The 12,915-nt window shown below is 43.1% G+C and overlaps 2 protein-coding genes across 8 annotated transcripts in view; one reads left to right on the forward strand and one right to left on the reverse strand.

Annotated features, from left to right (window-relative positions):
- Window positions 1-4,681, forward strand: part of LOC142771980 (uncharacterized) — a 119,433-nt gene extending 114,752 nt beyond the window's left edge. For both annotated transcript variants that reach the window (XM_075874024.1, XM_075874025.1), the window contains exon 7: window positions 4,420-4,681. Coding sequence is in view for 1 of the 2 variants with exons in the window: in XM_075874025.1 (XP_075730140.1) it covers window positions 4,420-4,457 (38 nt within the window). In the remaining variant the exon portion in view is untranslated. The remainder of the gene's footprint in view (window positions 1-4,419) is intronic.
- The window catches only part of LOC119163162 (DDB1- and CUL4-associated factor 1-like), a 152,941-nt gene that overhangs the window by 3,524 nt on the left and 136,502 nt on the right, over window positions 1-12,915 (reverse strand). For 3 of the 6 annotated variants that reach the window (XM_075874022.1, XM_075874019.1, XM_075874018.1), the window contains exons 30-32: window positions 11,358-11,450; window positions 3,631-3,694; window positions 3,267-3,287 (exon numbers count right to left, since the gene is read on the reverse strand). In XM_075874022.1, the coding sequence (XP_075730137.1) occupies window positions 3,267-3,287; window positions 3,631-3,694; window positions 11,358-11,450 (178 nt within the window). Of the gene's footprint in view, window positions 1-2,313; window positions 2,384-3,266; window positions 3,288-3,630; window positions 3,695-11,357; window positions 11,451-12,915 lie in introns of all 6 variants that reach the window. The other 3 variants (XM_075874021.1, XM_075874020.1, XR_012886222.1) reach the window with 2 other exon arrangements.

Raw genomic sequence — 12,915 nt, forward strand, 5'->3', positions numbered from 1 at the left:
GCTACAAAGCTACCTATATGTTCTAGCATTTACTTCGCATGCTGCATCAGTTGCAATATGTAACATCTGGGAGGCATCACTTTTCTATGAGTACACAATTCAAACACGAAAAGTCTTGCAACGTAATTTTTTCACCCCATTTATTCCTGTCTGCAAACGGTTTTCATGCAGCAGGTGCCAAATGCTGCTGTGACTCTGCACCACTTACACTGTTTAACCCCTTCTAGTTGACACACAAGTTGGATGCACCCAATTTTCTAGTTAATTCTTTGAAGATTCGAATTTGTTGAAACTCGGCTTGAAATGCTAAGGTGACATCTAGATTCTCTGCAATACACAGTTTCTCATAATAAATTATGGCAATTATGGTGCGATTTCATGATATATATTACATTATTACCCAAGAACTACACTGTTACCCAACATTATTAGCAGTCATCAAACACTACTTTCACTTCATAAGGAGGCAGTCGGAACACTAGAAAGTGCAGGTATTACTTATCACGGCTCCCACTTTCAAAGCTGGAAAGAACCTGTGCACTGAAGTGAACATTTGAGTTAAACTTCCAGAAATCACCGAAGAATTATACAAAACACAGTGCCAACAATGAATCGAAAAAGAACAGACAGGCATAGGACTGCCGTCTGTACTGCTCATGGATGCCAGGATTAATGCATTGCTTAGTTATTGGCTTCATTTTTGAGAATTATTTTCAAACTGTCTGAAAATTCTTTGCTTCGGTAAAACTGCAAATCAAGATTTGTGTACCCAATAAAGCCTCTTTTATCAGTGAAATAACTCGATAGTGTTTTTTTTTTTTCAAAGCTTCGACTGCTTTGACTGTGCACCTTTACCTAGGGGAAAAAAAAAAAAAAAGAAACCATTCTGCAGTTTTATGCACCCGGACCACAACATAATTACGAGGCCCGCTGCATGGGGGAACTACGGTATGCCTAAGTGAGCACTTCAATCGATGTAAACACCTTTTTACTGCCCTTTAGACTGCACTGAAATGTTGCCACCACAAGCAGGAGTTACTAGACCAAAACCTTGAAGCTCAGCGGACATATACTTTGGCTTTCAACCAAGATACACCGATAGACTAGAATAATTAAAAAAAAGTCGTTTAGTCAGGAACGAGTCTAGTCAGGAATGGTCACCTTGTAGAGCTAATGCGATGTGTGCAGACACACACTCAAGTGAAATGTATAGGCGGTGTCAAATGAAACCTGAACAGCGGCACGCATTCACAATGATACAATGTGCACCGTTTAGTCGCCACCAGCAACAGGCACATGCACCCGGTACGGCAGTATTGCGCATGTCCGTGCCTGTCCAGAAAAGGGCTTCAATGGATCATGAACAATCAACAAGCAGACATATAATAAGTGTACCGAAGCACAACAGATGCATCGCTACGATATCAAACAAGCAGAAATTATCGATACCATTTAGATGTTATTACAGCACCAAATACCAATTGAGTCAAAGCCCATGTTCGAGCGAAACTGATAGTCTGTCACCCCACAGTACGCATGACGAAAGTGCTTAACAAAAACGATAATGTTGAATCAGGATATATGTACTGTGAAGGAGGTGATAAAAAATATACTGCAGATAATAAAATAGCAATGCAATATGACAGACCTAACCTACAAGAAGCATACTTTGCAGCCTTACAAGCTGCATTGCAATGAAGTTTACAGGAGAGGATATGCAAGTCTGGAGCGGCAAAAGTGTAGTGGCATAAGCCACGCTGTTTTTGAGGAAAGTGGCTTGGTAACTTTTCCCCCCGAAACTGATTCTTTCCGGATTATTTTCACGGACTTGAACGTTCTTTGCTTGCGAAAGAGGTGACCCACAGTACCGTTGCAAGACCCACACTTACACACAGTGCAGCGTTTGATACATTAAAGTGGTGGTGAGTGTTTTCTAAGCACATGTAAAAAAGTGTTGCAGCTTTGCATAAAATTCGGAAAAAGATATAGGTTTTTAACATTAATACCAATTCGAATAGTATTAGCGTGAGATAATAACTATGATGATCTCAAATAGAAATTATGATAGTTAAGATAGCAACTGATTGCAAGACCTAATTTGCGCAAGAGTGCCTTCACAGGCCATGTACTAATACAAGCATGTCGCTAATTTATAGACTGGGTGAAGGCAATATGATCAGATTATGACAGAACCCTCATAACGTCTATAGTCTGCTAAGTGCAAAGATAGCCGCAATTGGCAGGGTAACGCAAGTCGATATGCGAATCGCAGCTGCTCCTAAAATTAATAAAGATGAAAAAACGAGGCCGCACCTTCACAAACGCCGTGTCCTGGCTCAAATCAAGGTCACCTCAGCGATCAACTGAATCAGTGAGCTGTCTTCTTTTGAGGTTTCCGTGAGCATGCAAGTGGAACAGAAGAAAAAGAACGGACCCTACTCTAGCTATCCAGTGATAGCTTGCTTTCTCGCATTACGCTTTACAAGGAAGGTTGGCGTTATGTTCCCGTTACCCCAACTCAAACACGGCAACGGCACTGCTCTATTGTCTGATCATCATTCCGACAGATGTTTTGTGGGACAAGCAGTGAGAATTTCATTCCTTGGTAGCTTTTACCTATTGTACCCATCGAAGTATGACACAAGCGCTAGAGGTATCTAAGCATGTGTAAATTAATCGCAGCTGCTATGCAAAACGTTAAGAACTCAAAGCTTGACACTTTTGGCCCAAGCTGTGCGAGCACACGTGTGATAAAATTGCAGTTCCGTCTTTCGATCGTCACTTGGCACACTAACCCCTGTATTCTTCAACAAGTCCGATTCGAAGTTCATCTTTTGCTTGAATGAGTTGAGCGCATCATCACTGCTTGACTGAAAATGAGGTTGTGCTTCTAAAAAATTGCTGCAAATTATTACTGATATGCAGTGACTTGTTCTGTCTGGAGACAGAAGAAGTTGCTGAGAATCTGTGATAACTTGCTGCTACGGCGCTCCCATAGACTTTCTCAAGTCGACATGGATCCTTCAGGGAAGAGCCGTTTTAGACATTTTAGAATAAGAGGCTAAGGCAAATTTTGGTTGCCTTTCTTGTAAACTTATCACCTCCAGAACAACTGTACTGAATGCTTTTACGAAATCATGACACATGCTGTATTTCCCAGTTTGTATTTTTTTTTCTTTTTCACAACATTTATGCACTTGGCTTGCTCACTGCAGAAAGCATCAAGAAGAGATTTGGAGCAACTGGCTTTGCCAGCACTGACTTACCATCATCATCGTCGCCGGAGTCTTTTCATTCAAAAATGAAACGAAAGAAAGCAGAGAAGAAAATAAATTCTGGTTTCGCACTCACTTGCGACATCTCGAACAGTCTACTACAGACAGTGCCAAAACAGGAGAGTGATTAATGGTAATCTCAAGGGTTCAACCTTAATCTCTACCACAAATTTTTTACACTGTCTGCAGTATTATGCCTTCACATGAAAAATTTCTGATACCAACAAACCTAAGGCTTTGGTTGTACAATAACTTGAAAAGCTTGTCTGGGTGCATGCAGAAATTGACTTTTCTTTGTCTGTTAGACCCTAGATGATGCCGCAAATAGTTGGCGATTTTCGCAATGCTAACTCACCGTCGTCATCATCCTCGTCGGTGTCCTCTTCGGCCAAGTTGTCGGACTCGTCGTCATCTGCATCCTGGAAAACACAACCGACAAGATCAGCTCACTAGGATGCTGATCACCACATCGAACGATAAAATACTGAATGCAAAGTGAGCAATAAAGGTATTAAAAATGGAGGAACTTCACCGTTTACTGCAACTTCCTTGAACTTTGACACCGTCGTTTCTTACAAAAACTCGAACAGTAATACAAGGCCTGACGTGTATTTGAATGCAAAGTAGACTAGTACAAAAGACTGCTAATTTTTTTTCACTGCTCCGTCTTTGTAAAGCCGGTGCCTGCATATGCATTAGTGTCCAGTAATTATGGACTAATTATGAATGCGGAAAGACGTGTCCTGCATTCATACAAACCTCAAGCTCTTTGCAAATGAAGCTAAGAGACGATAACCAGTGGGGAAATGCGTGATAAAGAATAGCGCAAGCTCTAAGACCTAGAGCACTTCAAACATCTACGATTGCTGCCAGTCTGCGTATAAACTCGTGCCATGCATAATGTTTACCGCTGCTGCTGCCGCTGATATCACTTCTTCTGCTGTGAACCCTGCCAAGACGAATAAAATACAACCACTGACCACTAACCGCATGGAGCTAGTGCTAATCTTCCGTGCAGTAATTGGCTTTTGAGAGAGCACCGTGTATCTCGTGTAGAAAGATTATCGAACGCTCATACATACAACTTATACGAAATAATCGAGGCAATGAGTCAATAAATCTCTTTTTCTCTTTCTTTATGCAGGTAGAAACGAAATTGTGATGAACATCAGGTTTTCCTAGACACAAGACACAGTCATGGGGAAACTGCGCAAGCGGTGGTCGAGGTGGCAGCAGCGGCGGCAGCGGCAGTGGCAGCGGCGAGGCCGTAAAACTTCAGTCGCGACGAGAAGCGAGCGGCTTGTTAAGGAGACAGCGGAAAGACGTAGCCGTCTGTGTGAGGAAGAGAAGATATTTCGTGATGAATAAAGAAACTATTTTCATGTTCCTCAAAAATGCCCGCACAATGTGAGCGCCGTCTCGTCCCTATGCAACTTGAAGAGTTTTTGTGCATCGAGCCTTTGAGACAAGCTGGAATGCCACATATGAAGGTAAGCCTTAATAGCATAGTTTTGGCCAAGCAGCTGCTCAAGAGATTTTATAAAATTTTGGCGTTTTCTTAAGTTGAAACTTCAACGTGCATTGTAGGGTAGCGGCGAACCCAGGGTCGGCAGCCTTGTCAGAGCTCAATCAGCTAGGGTCGCACAAAGAAGGCAGATAGGCCTTGTCTTCGGCAGAGAATAAAATTACTCTACATTGAGAGAAATGTACAAAACTGGCATAGAAATATAACAATGAAGTCTATTTTTAGCACGCATGTCACAAAGGTGCAATTTCGTCATAACTGTCATGTTGGCTCTCAGATAAAGTGCCAGGGCGAGTTGGGGGGGGGGGGGGGGGATAGAGGTTCTGATGTTGGGTTTGGGGCTGCGTAATACTGCATACCTGCCAAGTTCAAGTATTCTGAATCCGGGAGATTTCCGCAACGGGGGGAGGGGGGCACAAAAAAACAAGAACAAACAAACAAAAAACATCGCAAAAAACAAAGGGGGGTGGGAGAAGGTCTCAATCGCAAGCGCCAACATCAGCGTTACAGTCTTATAGTGGCTAGTAGTAGTCGAATACACGAAGGTAGAGTTTTTCACTGTGAGAGTCTCAAAGGATCAACACAACTAGCAGAATCTATTTTGGTCAAAACAACTCGCGTGTGTCTTCCTGGTACACACATGAACGGACAGGACCGTGCAGCTGGCTGCCGCAAAAGCGTAGGTCAAAGTTTTGCTTACTACTAGATTCTTTTGACAGGAACACCAAAACGTGTCTGGCCCCTTTTTATTACGATAGCATTTATATGGACATCCCAGGCTATTTTTTTGCCGTCGCCACCGCCGCCATCCTTCACCGTATATGTATACGTATCTATATATATGAACACTCAAAGAAAAAAAGCTGCCCAGATTCAAACCAGTTCAAGCCCCTGAATCTTTAAGCCTCCAAATCTTAAGCCCCTAAATTCAGCCCCTAAATCTTAAGTACAGGGGCGTTTTCCTCATATTAAACATTTGAAGTGTAGCCACCATGGCCAAGAACTAAACTTGAACCAACGCCGTAATTGGTAAGCCACCGCGATACGTATTCCCCAGGCAACTGTAAAGTAGAATGGATGCGGATTTTATCAGGACTGAATGGTACCGAACAGCATGATAGTTTATCCATTGGTTCAGCCGATTTATTCCTTACTTATCACTCGCATTCTTGGGAAGGTAAAAAACAGAGACAGGGGAACACGTTCCCGCATCTGCTATTGCTCTAGGGCAAAAAAATTCTGTGTTAATAACCAAAATGGCTTTGTTGCACCAGTGATTGAGACACCACGGTGTACGTTCCATTGGCAGCTCACCCAAAACGAGTGCCTTCAATGTCCGACCTTGCGACAGCTGTGACCGCCATGACAGCGTACGATCCCAGTACTTTAAAAGGTCAAGAGCATGCAGACTAAAAAATGCCACATGAAGACATGCCTATAAGTATACATTATCTGACCACTCCATCACAGCAATGTATTTTCTAGTGTATAACCTGCACCTCCAACAATGAGCAATAAAAAAATAAACAATAAAACCACACATGATATCACTTTTCTTGTGTTACTATAAAGCAGTGCCGTAAAGCCAACTTGTACTCCAAAATTTGCATATATAATGCACTTCCCAACCAAGCGCTCACCACCTGGCGGCCACGCCTTGAAAAGCGTCCGCTAGGTGGTGAGAATGCGTGGCATCGTAGTGGAAAGATGGCAACGTATTGTTCTATCACTTCCCCAAAGATGCAGGCGAAGCACAACGAAGAACGGCGCAAATCAGAAACTGACGCATTAGAAAGAAGGCGACTGATACTGCGGTAGTTTGTTCACTTCATTCTCCTCGGTGAGTACACAATTATTTAGCGTATCCTCATTCTTATCAGTACTCGAGCTTCTTTAAGCACGAAGTATAGATTTGTTTATATAAGCGAGTACTTTAGGAAATTTTTTGCGTTAACTATGTGACTATTTCTCGCATATGCTTGTTTTCTGCACAAGTCCTAGTGCCACTCATTTCCACCGAACATTTTTGATTTTGAATGTGGGATATAACCACACAAATGCGCGTGCAAAGGTAATGCATGTACCTATGTTTCTGTATGTATTTTTGGAACTTTTGTGCTCTGACTGCAAATATTAAATGGCACAAACTGAAGCCAACCCCGCTGCCAAACCGTGTTAGCGCATCGCTTTGAACAAGTGCTGTCATGTGCCGCATTTTTTAGACTCTAGCAGATCCCAAAAGACAGCTCGCATGCCATGGCTGCTGTGTTCTGCGTCGTTTCATGATGCTCTTTAGTATCACAAGCACTATGGCACAATTGCGAAAGAAAGTCATAATTTTTCCACACCACGTCTAGCTGACAGTGGTGGTGCTGACAGGAGATGCAAATTTGCAACCTGTGCATAGTTAAGGCAGGTTTGGGAGTTACTCCACATATTCACGCCAGTTTATTGTACAAGCACTAAGACACCTCATAAGGTGTAGTAGCAGGCTTTCAGAGCAATTTCAGACTTGTCTGTGGCAACACAGTTAAACCTCTTTATAAGAGGCATGCTTCGGGCAGCAATTGTTGTCTTTTAGATGAGATGTCTCTTATGGTACCTTGTATGCATTTTCTTATCTGCCCATACTTTACTAAAGTCACACTGGTGTCTCTTATAAACGGGTTTGACTGTATAATCACAGGAATGTAAAAAAAAGTCTATTTGTTTTTCCCGACTGCCAGATTTCTAGGACTATTTGATGGTCTCTAGAAAGCACGTGCACGCACCCACGCGCACACGCACGCACGCACGCGCACACACACACACACACACACACACACACACACACACACACTCGCTGACCAATTTTTCGGACCTGGCGAGGACTGCAAAATAGTCCGATCAAATAATGGAATAGTCTGAAAAAGTGGCCAAGCCATGAAAATGAAGTTTATTTGGATTAAAAAAAGTCTAAAAAGGATTCCCAATAATGCCATGCTACATGCTGTGTTTGGAGATGAGCAAATCTGGTTCTACTTGGGCTAAGGTAACATCGCTGGTAAGCGCGTTGGCGATCATTGCCGGCGATTGTTGCGGGCAGCAAAGTTGGTAGCTCCATAGAACCAAGCAAACAAAACTTGGTGCCGATCGCAAAAAGATGCGTGCAATGTCTCGCCTGTTGGGTGGGATTTAACAACACGGTCTCGGTTTCTTTTATCTGCATGGACACCACGCAGTACATGAACCTCCAGCATTTCGCAACCATCGAAACGCTACCATCGGGGCCCAATCGAGCCAGCGTATTCCAGATCAGTAACCGAGCGCCATGACCACGGAGTGCTACTGAGCAATCGGGAACAGAAGTGAGCATGTGACATGCACGACGGCTCGAACATTTGTGACACACAACTAACACGACCATGTGTGCATTGACGACCAGAAAAACAAACACCCAAAAATAAAAACGTACCAGCGTATTAATAATGATGATAAGGCTGACTGAAAAAGAAAAGTTTTGCCATTCTGCAAGCCAAGGAAGATCAAACATGGCCTGTGAAACTGGAAGATTGTGCGCACTTCCAATCTTTTAAGACACAGAACTAGTCATTGCAAGCCAAAGTTGACAAAGCCAAAAAATCCAACATGGCAGTTTTCAAAATCAAGCCGCAGAGCTCGAAACAAACAATTTAGTCCGAAAAATCGAACATTAGAGTGTAAATTCATCCGAAAAATCAGCCGCCAAAATGCATTAGTGCAATGAGAACCTTGACAGTGCATTTGTGAAGTCTGAAATATCAAACAAGTTCAAATTTTTGGAGTCCGAAAAATCCGTCGGTGATTGTATATCGAGCAGTGACTGTGGTTGCACATACTTAATTTGCATCTAAAAACTAGCACACTTTTTGCTACAGCAAATGCGGCACGGCAAAGCACAATTACGCAAAGAGATGCCTCAAAAATGCCTTTGGCCATAACTTGCCTGCGAGGTTCGCTACGCAAAGATCTGGACACACTTATCACTTAACCACTGTCGAAAGTGTAATGTCTTTCTACAGCTGAATACAAATTTTGAGCTCCTATACGTTGCATTGTGAATCTAAAGTCTGCAAGGCAATTCTTTTATTGTTTGTTGAGAATGTAGTGCTTGTCAGCCAAGCAATTCTAAGGTTCACAACAGAACATTTTCAGTGCAGGTAAGTTCACAAGTGTTTGTCCTACTTCAGAAAGTTTCAACATAAAAATCGACCTACCAGCCTTAACGGGTAATTTGCAAAGGGAAGCCAAATGTCACATTCATGACAGGTTTACTTCAGCGCATAATAAAAAATCGTCTAGGATGATGAACATCTTAGTGTGAAGAAGTAACTAAATATGGATGTAAAAAACCATCAAATGGTGGGGACTACGGTCAACATGTAATTATTTATAGTGTTAATACATCTGTTATAGACATACTGCCTGCAAATCTAGACAAAAGATGACTGTTATGTTTTAAGTCTCTCGCACATTTAACTCTGGATTTTTTTTTCATGTTTAGTGCTAAAAAGCTATGGAATAAGTTGGCTTAATTTACCTAGCTTAGCCAGCACAACCATTTACACACTGAATACTACAGTGCTTACAATAACTGGTCATGGTTTTTCACCAAGCTTGTGCGAATATTCAAACGGTTCGAACATTCAGACTAAGATTACTGTATTTGAATTCTCTGTCATTCAAATTCAAATGGTTGAAAATTTTGATTGAAATGAATAAATAGGCGTATATTATTCAACATGTAACCCACTGTAAAGGTTGTTTCACTGCAGTGCAGGATTGCTAAGCCGTGGAAACATTTATCCAGAAAAAATATGCACTGCCACGAATCCCCACTTCAAGGTTAAATTAACATCTTCCCCTCACATAAATTCATAATTTTTTAAATTTTAAATGCTTGTTATACTAGTTAGGATAGTAAATTTTAATCGTGAAAGGTTGGATAGGCGGGGCCATCTGGAGGCGCAAAAAAGAACCTGGCAAGCAGGAAATGTATTCTATTTCTCCGCTGATGCTCATTCGTGATAGCTATATTGCATTGACTCCTCTGCGTATACCTGAATGCTTTGCACGCCAAAACACACTAATATAGCTAACTGAGACACGCAAATGAACATGGCTGAAGCGTGCATCCTCGGGCACCTCTGAAGTGCTGCTTGGAACGGCGTCCATTTCGGAATCACTGCTCTGCAAAAGGTCGATGGAAGCAAATATAGTTCACGACATCACGAATCGCGGGGATGCCAAGCTCCAGACTATCGTATTGAACCCGAGTGGACACTTTGTATGGCGACGACAGCAATGCAAGTGACAAGGCATGACTGATTGTGTCGGCCTAGCAGACGAAACGTTTGCGGAGCAGCTGAGCCTGACGTCACTCTTTTCTGTGGAGAAGTGGTCTGCTGTGGCATGATTTGGAGGTGACCGTGAGGTAGCGCCACTGCTGGTGCTCCCAGCGCTAAAAATGGCGGGCTAAGTACCAGTGATATAAATCAGTAAAAGTGATAGTTATTCGACCCTCAATTGCGTTTTAGGTCGTGAATCGCTGCTATGGGATCTATAGCTACTCTCTGACGCAAAAATCTTGGCATGAGTAAATTTGATGTCAGTGCTCCTTTAAACTAGAAGGAGTGGCATTTGCACAGGCCTTATTTCAATGTTTAAAAGTACCATGCAAGTTAGTAGGGTGATGACAAACATGTTCATTTTTCTTAATTGTATGCAATGTATACTGCTCAAATTTGATTCAAAATTTCTCAACCAAAATCACTATTCGCTTGAAATTTTCTTCGAACCTAAAATTCACTGTTTGTGCAAGTCTATTTTCCACAAAAGAACACAAAGATTTATTCGCTAGCGTATCAATGACATCATGACTGGATGCCATGAGTCCCTATGGATGAAATCAATGCATGCGCTAATGTTCTAGCTTTTTCCTTTCTTTGTATTATCAGGGCCACATATCTTATCACAGCACATCTACTGTTGATGTTTGCTGTGATACCATTGACTATTCTACTACAAAAGTTGCACAATGCTCTTGGACGAGTACTTTGCACTCTTTCTACGGTTTTACAGAATAGGCAGAATTTCGACGCATCACTTACTGCGGGTGTAGCCTTTCTTAGTTGGTACCAGCAATCGCACGTCACGAGACGCATCTGTGCATGGCCGTTGGAACATACATACTTATGTCTCGTGGGCAATATGCACCAACAGTGTTGCGCTCTACTTGTTTTCCCGAAAACAATGCTCAACCTCCTTGTCTCGAGACGCAACAAATACTACTACTTGAATGAATTGTGCAAGATGTCTCATAACTGAACAGCCCAACAAACTGGCCATGCTGCTGTTCGCTCAGCAATACGATAATTTACAAGAACACTGTTTATATGAATACGAGCAAAGCTCGCTGCCACGCACGTACAGCCACACTGGTAATCATGCAAATGCTGATGCCACATTTTCCTACATTATCTCCCAGCCTTCACCAGAATCGACCATGTCAACACAACACGATGAGGGAGGTTGCTCACCTCATCATCGTCCTCCTCTCGCTGTCGACCGACCTCGTAGAGTCGGCAGATGCTCTCCGAGTTGCCCATTGTGGCATCCCTGGTGCCCTGGTTCTGCAAAGATTGGCATTCAGAAAAGCCTTAAAAGGGCGAAGCAACCTACCTGGTGTTTTCCACATTATTCAATTCTTTCACTCAGGCTTCATTCAAGACAATTTGCAATTGCCTTAGGAGATGTAGCAAAAGGCAAACCCCACCCAAGCAGCAGATACAGCAGTGCGACTATTAACAACATGGCTCTGTTGCACCGGTCATTGAGTCCCATGGCGTACGTTCCAATGACACCCCACCCAAAACCAGTGCCATCAATGTCTGACCTTGCGACAACTGCAACCGCCACGACAGCGTACGATTTCAGTGCTTTAAAAAGTCAGTATCGTGCCAACTACTAATTCCCCAGCAAAGTTCATCTATATAACTTTATACTGCAGATTATAGGTCGAAATTTTTTTCATAAAATGGCGTTCCAAAGTTCGGGGATCAATCTATAATCGGAACTGACCTATACGCAGAATGGTGAAGTCAACTTTTCTGAGGGGTCGGACAAACAATTGCCGTCTTCGGCCTCAAGAAGAAACGCGACATTCACTCCCTAACAATGCGGCATTAGTTCATCTGTCACAAAAAACTTCTCATGCATCTCCTACTAACAAAAAAATTTGACGTTTATCGTTCGCGGAAGACTGGATGCATTTCTTGCTCTAGTGGAAAGCGTGCCCTAACAGCGCTTGCTGCGATTCCCTGCAGAGCACCATGGGCGTTCCATGGAAAAGCCAGCAGTGCCATGTGGGCTAGCAACACTGCGTGGGGTACAATAAACCACATGACTAGTCACGTGCGTGTGCCCACAAGCGTCTTCACGTCTTTCTGCGCTCACCCCTGTTCGCCATTTCTGCATTTCACCTCACTTGCGAACAGTGGTGTGCGCGATTTGCGAAGCTCCTTAATGGACGCCAAGATGCCACCGCAATGCCGGCAACAGTGCAGCGCTACTTTCAAGCCGCAAATGATCCTCTACACAGAGTAGAAAAGTAATGCTGAAGCAGGGCGGAAGCTCGATGTGTCAGAAAAGTGCATGAGGAACGGAGAAAATAAACAACGGACCAAGATCTTTGCTGCGCTGTGACATGCCGCTCCTTTCGCGGACCGAAGTCTGGATGATACCCTGCTATTGAGGAGGTGGTTTGAGATGGGTTTCGCGACCAGATAAACCCCGAGTGTTTGCTATGATGATATTGAAGCAAATGCACGTACCGTCAAGGATACGTGCATCCCGCCAACCAAGTTCAAAGCATCAAAGAAATGGGTCACGAACTCTATGAAATGGAACGGCCTCAGCCCAAGGCGACGCTCAACTGTATGCCAAATGTTGTCCAAAGCGTAGCAAGAAAAACAACACTCGTTTTTTTGCTACGTGAGTGACCTGAAGGCACAGCATTCATTTCTGTTAATGATGCCTGTTATGGACTGCCAACCGACATGCTCCGCGCGGCGTTTTCCATATGCGGCATCCCAGTAC

Source organism: Rhipicephalus microplus, chromosome 9, assembly GCF_043290135.1.
Source record: "Rhipicephalus microplus isolate Deutch F79 chromosome 9, USDA_Rmic, whole genome shotgun sequence".
NCBI lineage: Eukaryota > Metazoa > Arthropoda > Arachnida > Ixodida > Ixodidae > Rhipicephalus > Rhipicephalus microplus.